The sequence below is a fragment of the Emydura macquarii genome, unplaced genomic scaffold (genome assembly GCF_026122565.2).
Source record: "Emydura macquarii macquarii isolate MOO-44397 ecotype Brisbane River unplaced genomic scaffold, CSIRO-AGI_Emac_v2 contig_3457, whole genome shotgun sequence".
NCBI classification, from domain to species: Eukaryota; Metazoa; Chordata; order Testudines; family Chelidae; genus Emydura; species Emydura macquarii.
In genome coordinates, this window is record NW_027133594.1 from 3,070 (window position 1) to 18,538 (window position 15,469).

At 41.6% G+C, this 15,469-nt stretch overlaps 1 protein-coding gene across 1 annotated transcript in view; it reads left to right on the forward strand.

The window, feature by feature from the left end:
* The first annotated feature begins 705 nt into the window (after positions 1-705).
* LOC137144485 (NACHT, LRR and PYD domains-containing protein 3-like) overlaps positions 706-15,469 on the forward strand; it is a 42,316-nt gene continuing 27,552 nt past the window's right edge. Inside the window, exons 1-4 of the mRNA XM_067534844.1 lie at positions 706-840; positions 4,271-4,361; positions 4,942-5,245; positions 8,959-10,672. Coding sequence (XP_067390945.1) covers positions 4,963-5,245; positions 8,959-10,672 — 1,997 coding nt within the window. The 5' untranslated portion in view covers positions 706-840; positions 4,271-4,361; positions 4,942-4,962. The remainder of the gene's footprint in view (positions 841-4,270; positions 4,362-4,941; positions 5,246-8,958; positions 10,673-15,469) is intronic.

Consider the following 15,469-nt stretch of genomic DNA (forward strand, 5'->3'; position numbering starts at 1 on the left):
TAGGCATCTAGTTAAAAGTGGCCTGACTTTTCAAAAGCAGTTCCTCAGTACTGTCAACTATAAATGGTCAAAAAGTCATGAGTCAGGTTCCCAAAAATCATGAGATTTTAAAGAAGAAATACATCTGTGATTCTTATTTGCCTTTTGGTTTTCTGAGTCTTTAGGCTTCACTGCAGTCCTGTTTTCAGGCTGTTCTCCACAACCATGAGGGCAAAAACCCAGGAACGTTTTTTATAAATGGAAGCTGGGATTCTCCTGTAACTTCAGGACTCCAGGAGCTGAGGCGATAAGAAAAACACCAAATCCATGAGACTCACTATAAAAGCTCTAGAGATGGCAATGCTAGTTCCCACTGACTTCCTAGTGATTTGTAAGTGCTCAGCAACTTTGCAAACCAGGGCACTTCTATTTAGGTGCCTAACTCTTAGCATCCATGTCTGAACATTTTGGCCTAAATACCTGAAAGTGATAAATCTGAGTAAATTAGATCAGAACATTTTACAGTTCATTGCAGAATTAGATCATCTATATTGTTAATGTTCTCTTTTGCTGGACGTTTACTAGGCATTTATTTTAAGTGCAAGTCTTTTTGCTGCACTGTTTGTTATAATACTATAGGGGGGGAAAACAGTCATGTTTCTTTAAACAGGGAAGGGGCGGAGAAACGAAGCTAGTTCTGAACTGAGAGACAGAGGAAATGGGAAAGGAAGCCCTGCCCCGATTACATTTAGACAGTGAAGCTCCTTGAATTTCATCAGCTTGTGGGATTGTGCACTCTTTTTGAGATGAAGAAAAACTGATTCAAATTCAAACAGATCCAGTTCACTTCAGTGCAGCCGGGTAAGCGCAGCATGTAAAATATTTCCCTTGGCTTAAATCATGTTAGAGCAAGGTTTTTGTCTGGGAAAGATCAGTGACGTCTCTTCTTAAGAGAGAAGGGGTCGGGGAGGCACATCTCTGCTGGGTTCTCTAGTCTCCCCTGCAGGGAAACAGAGGTTATCTCAGGCTTGTATTCTTGTTAATTTAAGTAACTAAACCAGAAAGGAGAGGGTTATTCTGCCATTTCCTCTGGTTTCCGGCTGTCTCAACAGCTGTGTGTGTGTGAAGGAGAGAGGGAGGGATGGAGTCTAAGCAGGAGCTAGGGTGGGGCATGAGACAGAAGTAAATGTATGTGTAACAGACGTGAAGAATGGGAGTCTGAGTATCCGGTAAGGATCATAGATTACAACAGAGATTAAACAGAGATTACACTGAGTGGCTGTGAGGAGGCCTGAGGGGCCCTCTCACTTCACCAGAAGTCACTTCCCCAGCCCTACTTCAACTATTGTGAGACTTCAGAGACTGGAACGGCTGAGGACATCCTGTGGCTGTTCTTCTCCACACGCTGCCCACAGGCTGTAAGAGGAGATGGGGAGGAGTGTCTCTTAGGAGAGAAGGCAGATTTGGGGATTGGTGCTGAGAAGGGCATTACTAACAGTGTTCAGCAGGGAGGATGTTTAGGAATAGAAACCAAAGAAGGAATTAACTAAGGTGTCCTCCTTTCCCCAGTCCCAAATCCGGATTAAAAACATCTTTTGCTGGAAATTCAGGCGGCTTTGAGACATAACTCATATCCAAAAAACCCACAGGAAATAACAAGCTAATCACTCTATGAATTACACAGCACAGACCACCTGCCAGGACATTTATGTACGCTTAAATATTAACACTTGCTTTACAAAATACACACCCAGCCTTATCTCCAATTTATCTGTGTTTGTTTACACACATTAGAGTCAGTGTATAAACTACGTAAGACAGGATTTAAAAAAATCCATGTATATTTCAGTCATTTTGGGGCAGAGACTTTGGTTTTTGTCTACATCTCTGAGACTCCACTGAAGAAGCTACATAATAATGTTATGACTGGTAACCATATGGCACTATTTGTTACTTGGGCTGTGTTTCTTGGTGTGTGAATGGGCTGTTGCTCTTGGGGGGATCCAATGGGATGTTTTTTTGGTTTCATAAATCCATAGACTTTTAAGGCAAGAAGGCACCATTAGGTCATCTGGTCTGACTCAAATAAATTTCATGTAACTACTCCTGCATCAAACCTAATAAATTGTTTGATTAAAGCAGATATTCCAGAAAAGCCCTCAGTCTTATCTGGAGATGGGGAACGATCCGCCGAGGGAAGTGGTGGATTCTTCAATTGTTTCTGGGTTGTTATTAACAGGAGTGTCATCTGTAAACCAGTGGAGGTATCTGTCCTGCTGTACTCGGCACTGGTGAGGCTTCAAATGGAGTATTGTGAACAGTTGTGGGAGCCACATTTTAGGAAAGATGTGGATAAATTGGAGAGAGTCCAGAGGAGAGGAACAAAAATGATACATGGTTTAAAAAACCTGATCTATGAGGAAAGATTAAAAAAACTGTGCATGTTTTGGGGCTGGTCTATGCTGAAAAACTGGGTTGACCCAGCGACGTCGCTTAGGGGTGTGAAAACTCCACACCCGGAGTGATGTAGTTAAGCCAACCTAACCCCAGATGTAGACCAGCACCAGGTCAATGAAAGAATTCTTCTGTCAACCTAGCTATCGCCTCTCAGAGAGGTGGATTAACTAAAGTGACGGAGACCCCTCCAGTCATTGTAGGTAATGTTTAAACCAAAGCACTACACAGGCACAGCTGCAGCTGTAAATGTAGCATTGTAAATATAGACATAATCTTAATCTTGAGACAAGACGGCTGAGGAGGGACCTGATAACAATCTTCAAAATGTTAAGAGCAGTTGTAAAGAGGACAATGATCAATTATACTCCCTGTCCACTGAAGGTGGACAAGTAATAATGGGCTTAATCTGCCGCAAGGGAGATTTAGGTTAGATAGGAAAAGCTTTCTAACTATCAGCGTTGTTAAGCTCTGGACTAGGCTTCCACGGGAAGTTACGGAATCTCCATCATTGGAGGCTTTTAAGAACAGGTCAGACAAACGCGTGTCAGGGATGGTCTAGGTTTATTTGGTCCTGCCTCAGCACAGGGGGCTGGACTAGTGAACCTCTCAAGGGCCCCTGCAGCCCTACATTTTTATGATTCTAGGGTCTAGGCCACTGCGTTGCATTCTTCCCAGACCCTAGGTCATTTCCAAGACATGAACAGTCCTTTGGCCAGATCTGCAGTCAATGTAAATGGAAGTGGCTCTATTGACATCCATAGAGCCACGCTGGCCGACACCTACAGAGGAGCTGGTCTCTTGTCGTAAAACCAGGCAGAAACCACCCTCTGTGTTTCCATACTAAAAGGAGTGCGGCTAGTGGATTCCTTTTCACCGTTTTTCTTATTTCTCTGCTGAAATACATGGTGGGTGTCCTGTTTCCACTTCTCAGCTGGGAGAAGGGCTTCTGGGAGCCACAAATAAAAACAACAAATACGAGAAATTCTCAGAATAAGATCACAAAGCCCCAAATGGTGCCAGGTATTGGGATGTGAGCTGGCATGGGGGCTTTGCACCCAAAATGGAGCTGCTTATTTGATCTTCAAGGGAATAAAGGGGATTGCCCCAGAAAGACAACAGAGATAAAGAATCTCACACGGATGTATCAGAAATGCCATCTCCCATCCTGCATTTATCAAGCAGCGGCTTCCTCCTGGGTAACTGTGAAAGTGACTTGTAAAGCTTTTTCATGTTCATGTTTTCAGCTTATGATATTCATGGTCCATGAAGGTCCACTTCTGCTTCCTTTATTTTTGCCAAAACCCCTCTTTCTCATGATGTTTTAAAATGAAAAATGATGGCAATGTTCTACCTCAGAAAAACATGAGACAGAGGAACTTAAGCTCCACTGTCTGCTGATATCACTGCTATTTGAATATTGAGCAAATATTCAATCACACTCTCTTTATATGTTGTTTGTTTTGATTAGACCTGCTACATCATCTTGCTTAAAGCTGCTACATTGTTTTCTCCCAACACAGAATATGTGGGAGGTACAAAAAGATGAAGAAGTTCATGGTGTTTGTGATGTCAATATTATCACAGAAACAGGTGTGCTAGCTGCTGATGACAAAGGGATGCCGCCAAAAGAGAAACTTCCAGAAGGAATAAAAGCCAAGAAAAAGATTTTATATCTATAAAAGATTGCTAGGAAAGTTTAGAACCTTACTTGCAGTCATATGAGAACTGCTATGGAAATTCAAAAAGCTTTGAAGATTAGCTTTAATTGGAGGTGTTTTTGTTTCTTTTTGTTGTGGAAATAAACTTCGAGAAAATTGCCTGTTCTTCTTTCTAGATGTCCAGTGCCTCTGTGTTTGAGCATCAAGAAAACTGAGAGAAACAAATCAAGTTAAGGCCATCAGACGTTGTTTGTAGTAGCTTTCTAGGTAATGTCATTCTTTGCATTTTCCCTTGGGATGGGCTAATTTTAATCTGAACTAGTTAGTTTATAAATTCAGGTTGTGGGGCCTGATCACTGTCAGATATTATCACAGCTACCTTTCATCTTGAGTGCTCTGATATGCAAAAAACCTCCTGAGGTCATCCCAGTATACAGGGCCTGATACCCCAGGGCTGTGATGTACCGGTTCCAGATTGTGTGTGGTTATTTTCTGAAATAGAATTAAATTGAGGTATCCCAATCTTGTATTTTGAAATCTATTTTCATGATAAGTACTATTATTACATCACTTTTTATCCTAAAACTTCAACAGGCTTTATAAATGCTGATTAAGCTGCATGACACCTCTGTGAGTTAGAGGAGTATGATTATCCCTGTTCTACAGATGGAAAAACTGAGGCACAGAGAGAAACCAAGTCCAGTGAGTCATTTGCGTGGAAAAGCACCAAGGAGTTATGTGCCTCAGTGACCTACTCTCCCCCTTAGGTTGCACTTCTTTTCTCTACATGGAAATCATTGTTATACCATATCAATTGTTAATAATGGTACTTTTCATTGTATTTTAGTTCAATTCCTGATATCCAGTGATGGGAAACCAAAGCAGCAGAATCAGTGATCTGCTTGTACGTGCCCTTGACAACCTTTCTCAGGGAGACTTCAAAAGATTTAAAGACAAATTATCACACTCTGCCTTTAAGGGGAAAGGTAATATCCCCGGAGATTGGCTGGAGAATGCCAACCAGATAGATACTAAGAACCTCCTGATGAAAGTCTATGGTGGAGAGGCCGCAGTAGATGTAACCATAGACATTTTCACTCAGATCGACCTCCGAGATTCTGCTGCTAAACTCAAAGAAAGAAAAGAAAAAGGTAAGAAACGTATAGCCACTGTAGAACCTGGGAGTGTTCTCCTGGGACCTGGCTCAGGGCAGCACCAATAGGAACAGAAGGAGAAACAAAAGGCTGACAGCAGAAATGCCTAAATCCCAGCAGGAATCCAGGGGACTCAAAGCAGAGATTTCTGTTTGTGGTAGGCCAGATTCTCTGAGCTGCTCCACTCCCTTTTCCCCACACAACCATCATGAGGGAGCAGACATGGTCTGTAACTCTCCGTCTGAGAACACCCTCAGTGTGGGGGACTCCGCAGTGGGTGTCTAACCAATATAATGGTGCAGAGGGCATGTCATGGACAGGGAGAGATGAGGAGGGGAATTAACTGGAATGCATTCCCAGCAGGGGGACTGTTCCTTGGGGGGCCATTGGCAGCTGCTGTAAGTTAGAACAGCCCCTAGGCTGCTCTAACCTGTGCTGGGGCTGGGACAGAAAATTGAGGATCTGTATTTGGAGAATGATCACAGCAGAGAGCCTGGCCCAGTATGTTATTACTGAACAGCTGACTGGCCTCATGGGACCGTCCTGGATCTCCAGGCATAAACTTTATCTCCAAGTTATTTTTCATTAAATAAATAAATTCAGTGTAATACAAACAGCCAAGTAGCCAGCAGACCTGGAGAATTGCAGTTCCTAAGACTCCAGGCCACTTTGCAGTGTCCCATAAGAGTGTAAGAGCCAGTGCCAATGGGAATCCACTCTTTAGTGGAGCAGTGGTACAATCCATGTGCTCAGTGATGGAGCTAAACTCAACCCCGTTACATTCATTCCTGTTCCTCTCTCATGAACCCCAAGGTGTCAATGGAGATCAGCTGGGTTGATTCTGCCAGGGGTTCTTGGGATGGAACTCTGCAGGGCTGGCCATAGGGCTCTTTCTAGAGACATTTGGAATTCACGCCCCTGGATAGTCCTCCACGGTGTGAGTTTAGCTGCCCCAGAGAGCAATCCAGGGAGCAGTTAGCTGGTTTAGTCTGTGAGCTCTTTCAGGCAGGGTTCGTCTTTTTCATATCTATGTGTACAGAACCTAGTACAATGGGGCCCTGACCACCAGTTGGGGCTCTAGATCCTCCCAGAACATAGTAATAGAATACAAGTTCTTGTTTACTTTCGGCAAGCCTCTGTTAATAATGAAGTTAGGGGGATAAAATATCCTCTTTCCACCTCACAAAAGATAACGTACACTGTTTTCAAACTTATATTTGTAAAATGGCATCTAATTGATTTGGGCAATGATCATTCTATGAATAAGTGAGTATAGTAAATACTAGACTACTCTCCAACCCCAACATTTCCATTTTGATTAGAACTGTCCCAAATAATAATGAAAAAACCTTCTGCCTCCCTCTATGTCTGTCTTAATTCCCTAGGTTTGGAAAGGCTCTTGTGAGCCAACTAGTCCATCTCCTACACTAGGCCAGAATTAACAGGGGCCCTTCAATTTTTCAATCTAATCTGCTTAGAAATGCAGGGAGAGACTCCTTCTCCTCACAAACCCACCTGAATGACTCTGCCCCAATGCAAGTTGTTCTGTTTTTCTGACACTGTAGCCTATTCTCTATGAGACATGCAGAGGAGTCATGAACCGAAACCAGCAGAGAGAGGTCACACCAATAGAACTCCCTTTGCTATATTCCACAAACAACACCTCATAAAATGACTGCTTGGTGGCAGTGTTCTCCTCAATAACGAGAGTTTTATATATATAAGCTTATGCCTGAAGAAATTAAATTTGTTAGTCTTTAAAGTGCTACAAGACTCTCGTTGTTTTTGCTATATACAGACTAACTCGTCTACCCCTCTGGAACTGTTCTCCTCATTGATTTCCTCATTTAAACACAAATTGCAACTCCCCCATTCAGTCACTAGACGGCTCTATACAGAATATAAATGCACTATAAATTCTTACTGTTAGTTAAATGCAATTTCCCTTTCAATTTTGCATTCAAATAAAAAATCATAACCGTTATGAGCAAAAGGTATGATAATTACATGGGAAATGACCTAAATACAGTGGGTTCCTGCTTATTCATTTGAATTCTTTGCTGAAACAAACACCTTTCCAGCTCATACTATTAGCACAGGGTATTCTTATTATTTTCTAGTCTAGGGAATATCATGAATTCAGCAGTAAGGCTACCTGCTCCCAAAGGCAACAGATTTTAATGGTGACTGTTGTATAGTACTGGAGTTAAAGAGCACTCCGAGGGTTTAATGGGCAGCAGCAAGCGTCAACCCAAGGAAATGCCTTTGTGTGGCTACTGAAATCCTTTACGACAAAACAAGACAAATGCACACAAAGGGGAGAGAAAAGCATAGCAAAGGGAAAATGCAGCCCCTCTTTCTGGCGCTGACTTTCACTTCCAACATCACTGCTGGAGAATCACAGCCCCTGCACATAGTCTGATCAGTCACTCTGAGACCCAGCACATTTTTAGCGGAGTCAGGCTGTTTAAGGCATTGCCTTTATCTCCCTCTGTGGTCTTGGACTTGCAGCAGTGTTCTAAAAGATTGAGTTGTTTTGGCTGGCTAAGCCATGACCTGGCTAGACAGTAGGTATAAAGGGAAAGATTGGGAAGGAAAATGAGACACAAGGTAGGGGGTGACGACAGGTAGCCCAGGCTGACATGCCGTGTGGTGTACAGGATTTAGTCAAAGCCAGTGGAGACAATGATGTCATTTGGTTCCCTTTCTCTGGCTCAGTCTGGTCAGGATGGCTTTCAGGATCAGGATGATAAAGGCCCAACAGCATCATGGTAGATCACGGGAAATGGCCAGGATGACAGCCATGGTTCCCTCCTTCTAATACGTCTACTCTTGTGTTTAATGACACGCCCCTGCCCCAAGATAAAGAGCGCTCAAAATGGGGAGCAGCCTCATTGCACTAAAATCAACTGATCACAACATGCTGTGGCCATTTCAATTATAAACCCTTCCTCCCATGTCTAGAATCTCTTAGCTCGTTGTCATGCCAACTTGTCCTTTCCCAGGAGCTTTGCAGGCCCCTTAGCACAGGTCTTCTAGAGCTTAAACTATCCAGTTTGTACCAGTCATTCGATTTTCAACTCTGTCTGACTTTTACAAACAAGTCTTTATAACGGTCTGAGTTGCCCTCTTGTTACCTCGGGCAACTTGTAATACCGACATGTGCACAACATCCCTCCGGGTCACTACTGAACCAACAGAGCAGCGCGGTGCCAGAAGATGCTCTGCTGCTAGGAACGCCATCCCCTAGAACGCAAACTGGAGGTATCTAATTGTGGTCAATAAAGACACTCTGCTCTCCTTATTCAACCCCAAGTGCCTTGGGCAAATTCTAGTTTATGAAGTTATATTTTCTCCACCTAAATTCTCAGCATGGTTTAACTTCCACTTTGTACATTAACTTGCTGTATAGTGTTGCTGTGCACTGATAAACAGTTGCCAGGTTTCTCCCAAGAGGTGGCTGTATTGCAGTGAGAGGTAAGATGATAACTACAGTCTTTACTCACACGAATCATTTCTGTGGGACAATTTTATACAAGTTAGGGCGTCAGGGTCAGTTCCATAGTTAAGTGATTTCAGGATTCTCTGAGGACAGGTGCAATATCAGTTTCAGATACCATTATTATTTGTTAATAGTTTTATTGTAACAGATCAAGTCTTTTCTCTGAGCTTCCAGTTCAATACTTCTAATGCCTCATGTACTGATTTAGGTTACAGGAAGAAGTATAAAGAAGATGTTAAAAACAAATATGAAGTAATACAAAACATGACAAGTCTTACTACTGACAACATGATACTAAACAGAAGATATCCAAAGCTGATTATTCTAGATAAACCTAGTTATGCAATGGAGCACGACCATGAAATAATGGCAATGGGTTGGAGACACAAAGAAATCAAGACTAAAAAAGCTCATTCTGTAGTGACGATAGACACCCTATTTAATCCTGATAAACAAGGACAAACCCCACAAATTGTTGTGTTGCTGGGAGCTGCAGGAATTGGGAAAACAATGACAGCAAGAAAGATCATGTATGGTTGGGCAGCTGGGGAGCTCTATAAAAAAAAGTTTGATTATGTTTTTTACATAAACTGTAGAGAAACAAACCTTATTGAACAGGGAAGTGTGGTTGATGTGATTTCTAAAAATTGGCCTAATACAAATGCACCACTGAAGGAGATTTTGATGAAGCCAGAAAAACTCTTGTTCATAATTGATGGTTTTGATGAGCTGAGATTCTCTTTTGAGCAGACAGAAAATCTGTGTTGTGATCTCTGGGAGAAGAAGCCAGTAGAAACCATACTGAGCAGTTTATTCAGGAAAACGATTCTTCCCCAATCCTACTTGCTAATCACTACAAGACCAACTGCTCTGAAGAAACTCTCACAGTGTTTGGAGTGTTCACGTTATGCAGAGATCCTGGGATTTTCTGAAGCTGACAGGAAAGAATATTTCCACAAATTCTTTGGAAATGAGAAACAAGCAAGACAAGCCTTACAATTTGTGAAAGCAAATGATATTTTCTTCACCATGTGCTTTATTCCCATCTTGTGTTGGATCATCTGCACTGTTGTGAAACAACAGCTTGAAAAAGGTGAGGATCTTGCACAAACTTCAAAATCAGTCACTGGAGTATACATGCTCTATCTTTCCAGTTTTGTAAAGCCTGTCATCAGCAATTTGAAGCAACACATGCAAGCTAACCTGAGGGGACTTTGCTCTTTAGCTGCTTATGGAATCTGGAAGCAAAAGATACTGTTTGAGGAAGCAGAACTCAAGAAGTTTGGGTTAAATCAGCCAGACTCTCTTCCCCTCTCTTCGAACAAGAACATTTTTCAAAAAGACATTGACTGTGTGAATGCCTACAGCTTCATTCACTTAAGCTTTCAGGAGTTTTTTGCAGCTTTGTTTTATGTGCTGGAGGGAGATGAAGAAACAATGAAAGATTCAGGCGCTCCCAAGAACGGTATGAAAACACTGTTAGAAAACTATGGAAACTCTAGAAATTATTTAATGTTAACCGTGCGATTCCTGTTTGGTCTCTTAAATGAAGAAAGGATGAAAGTCATAGAGGAAAAGTTTGCCTGTAAAATTTCACCTAAAATTAAGCCAGATTTGCTGAAGTGGGTTCAAACAAGCCAACAAAAAGATTTACCTTTGTCCAGTATGCATGAGTTATATAACCTTGAGGAGTTTCACTGTATGTTTGAGATGCATGAAGAAAACTTTGTGAAAAGCGCATTGGATCGTTTCACTTCACTAACGTTAAGGTCAAACAAACTTACCCATATGGATCAAGTGGTTTTTTCATTCTGTGTAAAAAACTGTCGTCAACTGGAGTCACTTTGCATATGTTACTGTACATTTGATTTTGATGAACATGGGGAAGATGTGCTTCCAAGACGACAAAAGTGGTTGTATCAGTAAGTATTACCTGAGTTCAAAAATCTGCAGTGTAATTGACAAATGAAACATTATTTTCCCTGTGTCTTGACAACTTTGCAAAGTCCATCATTGTGGCACACTGACACAACAGAGAAACAGGAAGTATCCAGGACCCCAGGGTAAAACTATGCTCTCCTCAATAAAGGCAGAAAAAATAAGTCATTATCTTTTTCAGATTCTCTTTATCCAAACTCAGCTGCCCCTCCTTTTCTCAATTTCACTACACTCACTGAATTTCAAGGACAAGAGTTTCTGCTTAGACTTGGTGAATGTCTAAGGACGAATATTCCCCTTGCAAAACAGAACGCACAGAAATTGCTGCCTTTTACACACAGTAGCAGGGTAAAACTAGACACTGATTTCCAGGTTGATGGTGCAAATTGCTCTTTCATAGTTTCGGTGCTGTCCTTAGAGTGGTCAGTGCCGAGGAGCTAAATGACAGTGGGTTGCTCTGTACTCACTGGTCATTTTAGAGTGTTGCTTTCAGACTACTACAGTTGATTTGAGCAGTACACTCATTGGCATCGCGTGCAGTGTGCTGCCAGCTTTTGTCTCTGCTTTAAATCTAGCTGAAGAAGCAAAACTATAATATTTAAATAGTTAAATATTGCTATAAAATGGCCAAAGTGGCCATAGTCAGTCTGTTTAGCACCTCAGCGTGGAACAGTCTGAGAATGGACCCCTGGTACTGTGAAGAAAACATCCTGTGCTGCTAAGAGTTTGTCTATGCTCACAAGCTATACCACTGAAACAATACTGGTATAGTCCATTGCTACAGCACTGCTAGTATAGAAGCATAGACATAGAGGGCTGGAAGTGACCTTGAGAGGTCATCTAGTCCAGCCCCCTGCACTGAGACAGGACCAAATAAACCGAAACCATCCCTGACAGGTGTTTGTCTAACCTGTTCTTGGAAATTTCCAGTGATGAGGCTTCCACAAACTCCTGTGGAAGCCTATTCCAGTGCTTAATTACCCTTATAGTTAGAAAGCTTTTCCTAAGATCTAACCTACATCTCCCTTGCTGCAGGTTAAGGCCATGTCTACCCGTACAAGCTTAAGTGGCTGTACCGATACAGCTGTGCCATTGTTAAGAGCGCTTGTGAAGCCATGTTATGCCTATGAGGGGGAGCTCTCTCGTCGACATAATAAAACTAGCTCAATGAGCAGTGATCGCTGTGTCATCAGGAGAGCGTCTCCCACTGACATAGCACTGTGTACATGAGCGTTTATGCCGGCAACATTTATGTCGCACAGGGGGATGGGTTTTTTTAACCCCCCTGAGCGACAAAAGTTTTGCTGACACAAGCGCTAGAATAGACATGGTCTAAATCCAATTACATCTTGTTCTACCTTCAGTGGACAGGAGAACAGTTGATCACCATCCTTTTTATTAACAGTCCTTCACCTACTTGAAGACTTTTATCAGGTCCCCCCCCACCAGTCTTATTTTCTCAAAACAAAACATGCCCAATTTTGTAACCTTTCCTCATAGGTCAGGTTTTCTAAATGATCATTTTTTGTTGTTCTCCTCTGAATTCTGTCCACATCTTAAAGTGTGGTGCTGAGAACTGGACACTGGACTCCAGCTGGGGCCTCACCATTGCTGAGTAGAGCGGGATGATTACCCTCTGTGTCTTACATATGACACTCCTATTAATACACCACAGAATGATATTAGCCTACTAGTGCAGATATAATTATATTGGTATAAATGTGCTTATAAACAGTGTACCTTATTCCATAAGGAAAAGAGAATAAGCTATACTAGGTCTTTATACTATAGCGAGCAGCACGGCTCACTTGCTGGTGGATTCTCTGTACTTTAAAGTCTTTAAACCATGATTTGAGGACTTAATAACTCAGTCATAGATTAGAGGTTTATTTCAGGAGTGGGTGGGTGAGGTTCTGTGGCCTGCATTGTGAGGTCAGACTAGATGATCATATTGGTCCCATCTGACCTTAGAGTCTATGAGTCTATGAGCTTATTCCCTTTCCTTATGACGCAGTATAAAGCACCTTTAATACTGATATCACTGCATCCACAGTAGAGAGTGTACTGGTATGAATATTTCAGTAAAAAAAACCACACACACCCAAGCAAAAGGTATCCTGGTATAAAAACTTTGTGTAGAGCAAGCCCAAGATGTATTTCAGTATGTAGTTCTGCTGTGCTATTGTGTGTGGGAAAGCAGTTTGTTTGAATAATTCTTTGATTTTAAAATTAAAATATCAAAATCTCTGTTAAGGCAGTTAAAGTTGCTCCAGGGCACATTCCTAACACCAACCCAAAACCTTGAAAGACAGGAAATATCCTGGTAAGGGGAAGGCATACCCCCTACCTTGTTACACACAACTCCAATTATCCACTGTTAGTGGGACACGGAGGCTCATCACAGAGAAGAACCTTCCACTTCAGAGTCACAGAAACACGCTGCACTTCCCATGTTCATCCGACTCAAGCTGTAACGCAACCCTTAACTCCTGCCTCAGACTTCCATGGCGAGATTTGCACATCTCGTCCAGCAACCTGACTCCTAGACGTGTTACTTCCATTCATACATGCTTGTCTTCCTAATGTCAAAGTTAATGGATTGCATCACAGGAATGAATCAGGTTAATTCAAATGCCGTGTTCTTTTTAACGTCTATATTTTGCTGATGGCACTTTTAAGAGATTTCTTAAAAAGAAAGGTTTTACAGGCTTGTTAAAATGAAAGCTCTTCTGTAACTGGAAGCCGGCTGTCATTACCCCCTCACCATAATGCAGCAATGTAAAATAATAACGAGGAAGTGCACGCATTAAAAATCTCTTACCCGCCATGTGCAGTTAAATATGGTTAAAGCTAAAGTCAGTTAAAAAAAAATCAGTGCTATATACAATTTAAAGTGTTTCAGAAGATGGTTCCATATGAGTTATCAGCTAATACACAAAAAATTCTGTACGCTGTGAGTGTTGCACTGTCACAGCTCCAGTATTAAGTGATCTCAAAAACAAACTTGACTAGACTTGCCAAGTCTCACTTATCCTACAGATCTGTAGCACATTTCTGCACGATCAGTGCAACATCAAGCATTTTTGTTAATGAAAGTGCCACCTGATAGCCTGTAGCCTAGGGGAAGGTGCACTGAGATACCAGCTAAGAGCACAGGAGTCTTCTCCTGGCTGCTCTAATATTACTGTGTGCACCACAACCCTTTTTGACAAAGGCCCTTAGGAGAGGTGAACTATCAACTCATCCATTTCACAGCTAAGATAACTGAGGTTGGACAAGGCTCTAGCGGGCAGAGCTGGGAGCAGAACCCCCATGAAAGATGACACCCTCTAGTCTCATATTTTGCCATCCTGCCTTGCAGGTGAAATGGGCCAGAATCTCTCCTTGTGTGATGCATGTTCACACAGCGTAGATGTTTTTTGCTCCTCTCTCTTCTACGGCATGTAGAAACTTGAGCCTGTCATTGCGTCTATGCTCACAGTAGAGATCCTTTAGGTCAGGGGTAATCAATTGTTTTTTTGTCAAGGTCCAAATTTCTTGGCCAAAGGATAGTCAAGGTCCAGACTCCAAAGAAAATAATAAAAAAGTAATGATGATAATAAGAAAAATAAAAAGATTTTGGGGTCCATTCGAAAGCATCTGGTGGTCTGGATTTGGCCAGTGGTCTGCCTATCGACTACCCCCGCTTTAGTGGAAATTCATGTTTTCAGAGATAAATTCCAGGCTTGTTCTCAGCAGACACCCTAAAAAGAGGTATTGTAACACTTAGTTGTGGTGTATCTAAGTAGATCATAGTCTGCTCCCAGAGCCAGGATCAAAACCCAGTCTAACAATCCTGAGCTCCAGAATACTGGTGCTGGTTCACACTTAGCTGCAGATCCCTTTGTGTCCCATGCCTCATAGATAGGCTTTGCAGAATTTGATTTTTATCTTTGTATAATGTTGATGGATAATAACAATGTTTATTTGTAATCTTTTCATCAATTTAACTTTTCAGAGATGGGCAAATTATGTGATTTAAGCATTTTTTTTTAGATTTTTGATCAATGTAAATATTCAAAATTGTGGAAATTAGGGGAGAAGAGTTAGAGAATAATTATTTAATGACAATAGATGTTGAGATTCAAAGAGTTAAAGCTGTGTAATGGTTGAAGCACAAATTGTTAACATCACATCAAAATCTACAAAGTAAATATCTTTAAATCGAACTCTGCAGCATTTTTCTTCCTTTGCCTATCTCTAAATTTCTGTTATTATTGATGGAAATATTTTTTCATCTGTTTGCGTGTATATGGTGAAATCGGTATTGTTGTAGCTTTGTCGGTCCCAGGATATGAGATAGACAAGGTGGGTGAGGTAATACATTTTATTAGACCGACTTTTGTTGCTGGAAGGGCCAAGCTTTTGAGCTTCACAGACCTCTTCTTCAGGTCTGGAGAGGGTAGCCAGAGTGTTATACCTGAAATACAAGATGGGACAGATTGTCAAGAATAAGTGGTTCACATATGTTGTAAGAGACCTTTTAAAATTAAATGGGCAATTAACAGTCCTGAAGTCATAGGACAGAGGAGGGTTCATCGGAGTAGGGGTGTCTTACAACTTCTTGTAATGACTGATAAAACCAGGGTGAAACTGATGTTTACTTACATTTACTGTTAAAAATCTAATCCTTCTATAAGCCTACCCACATGGGCTAATGGAATTTCATTCCCAAAAGTTCTTCCTAGAACTGAGGTGGTAGAGGTCTGGGCTGTGCATCTTAAGATTGTGATTGGGTGATA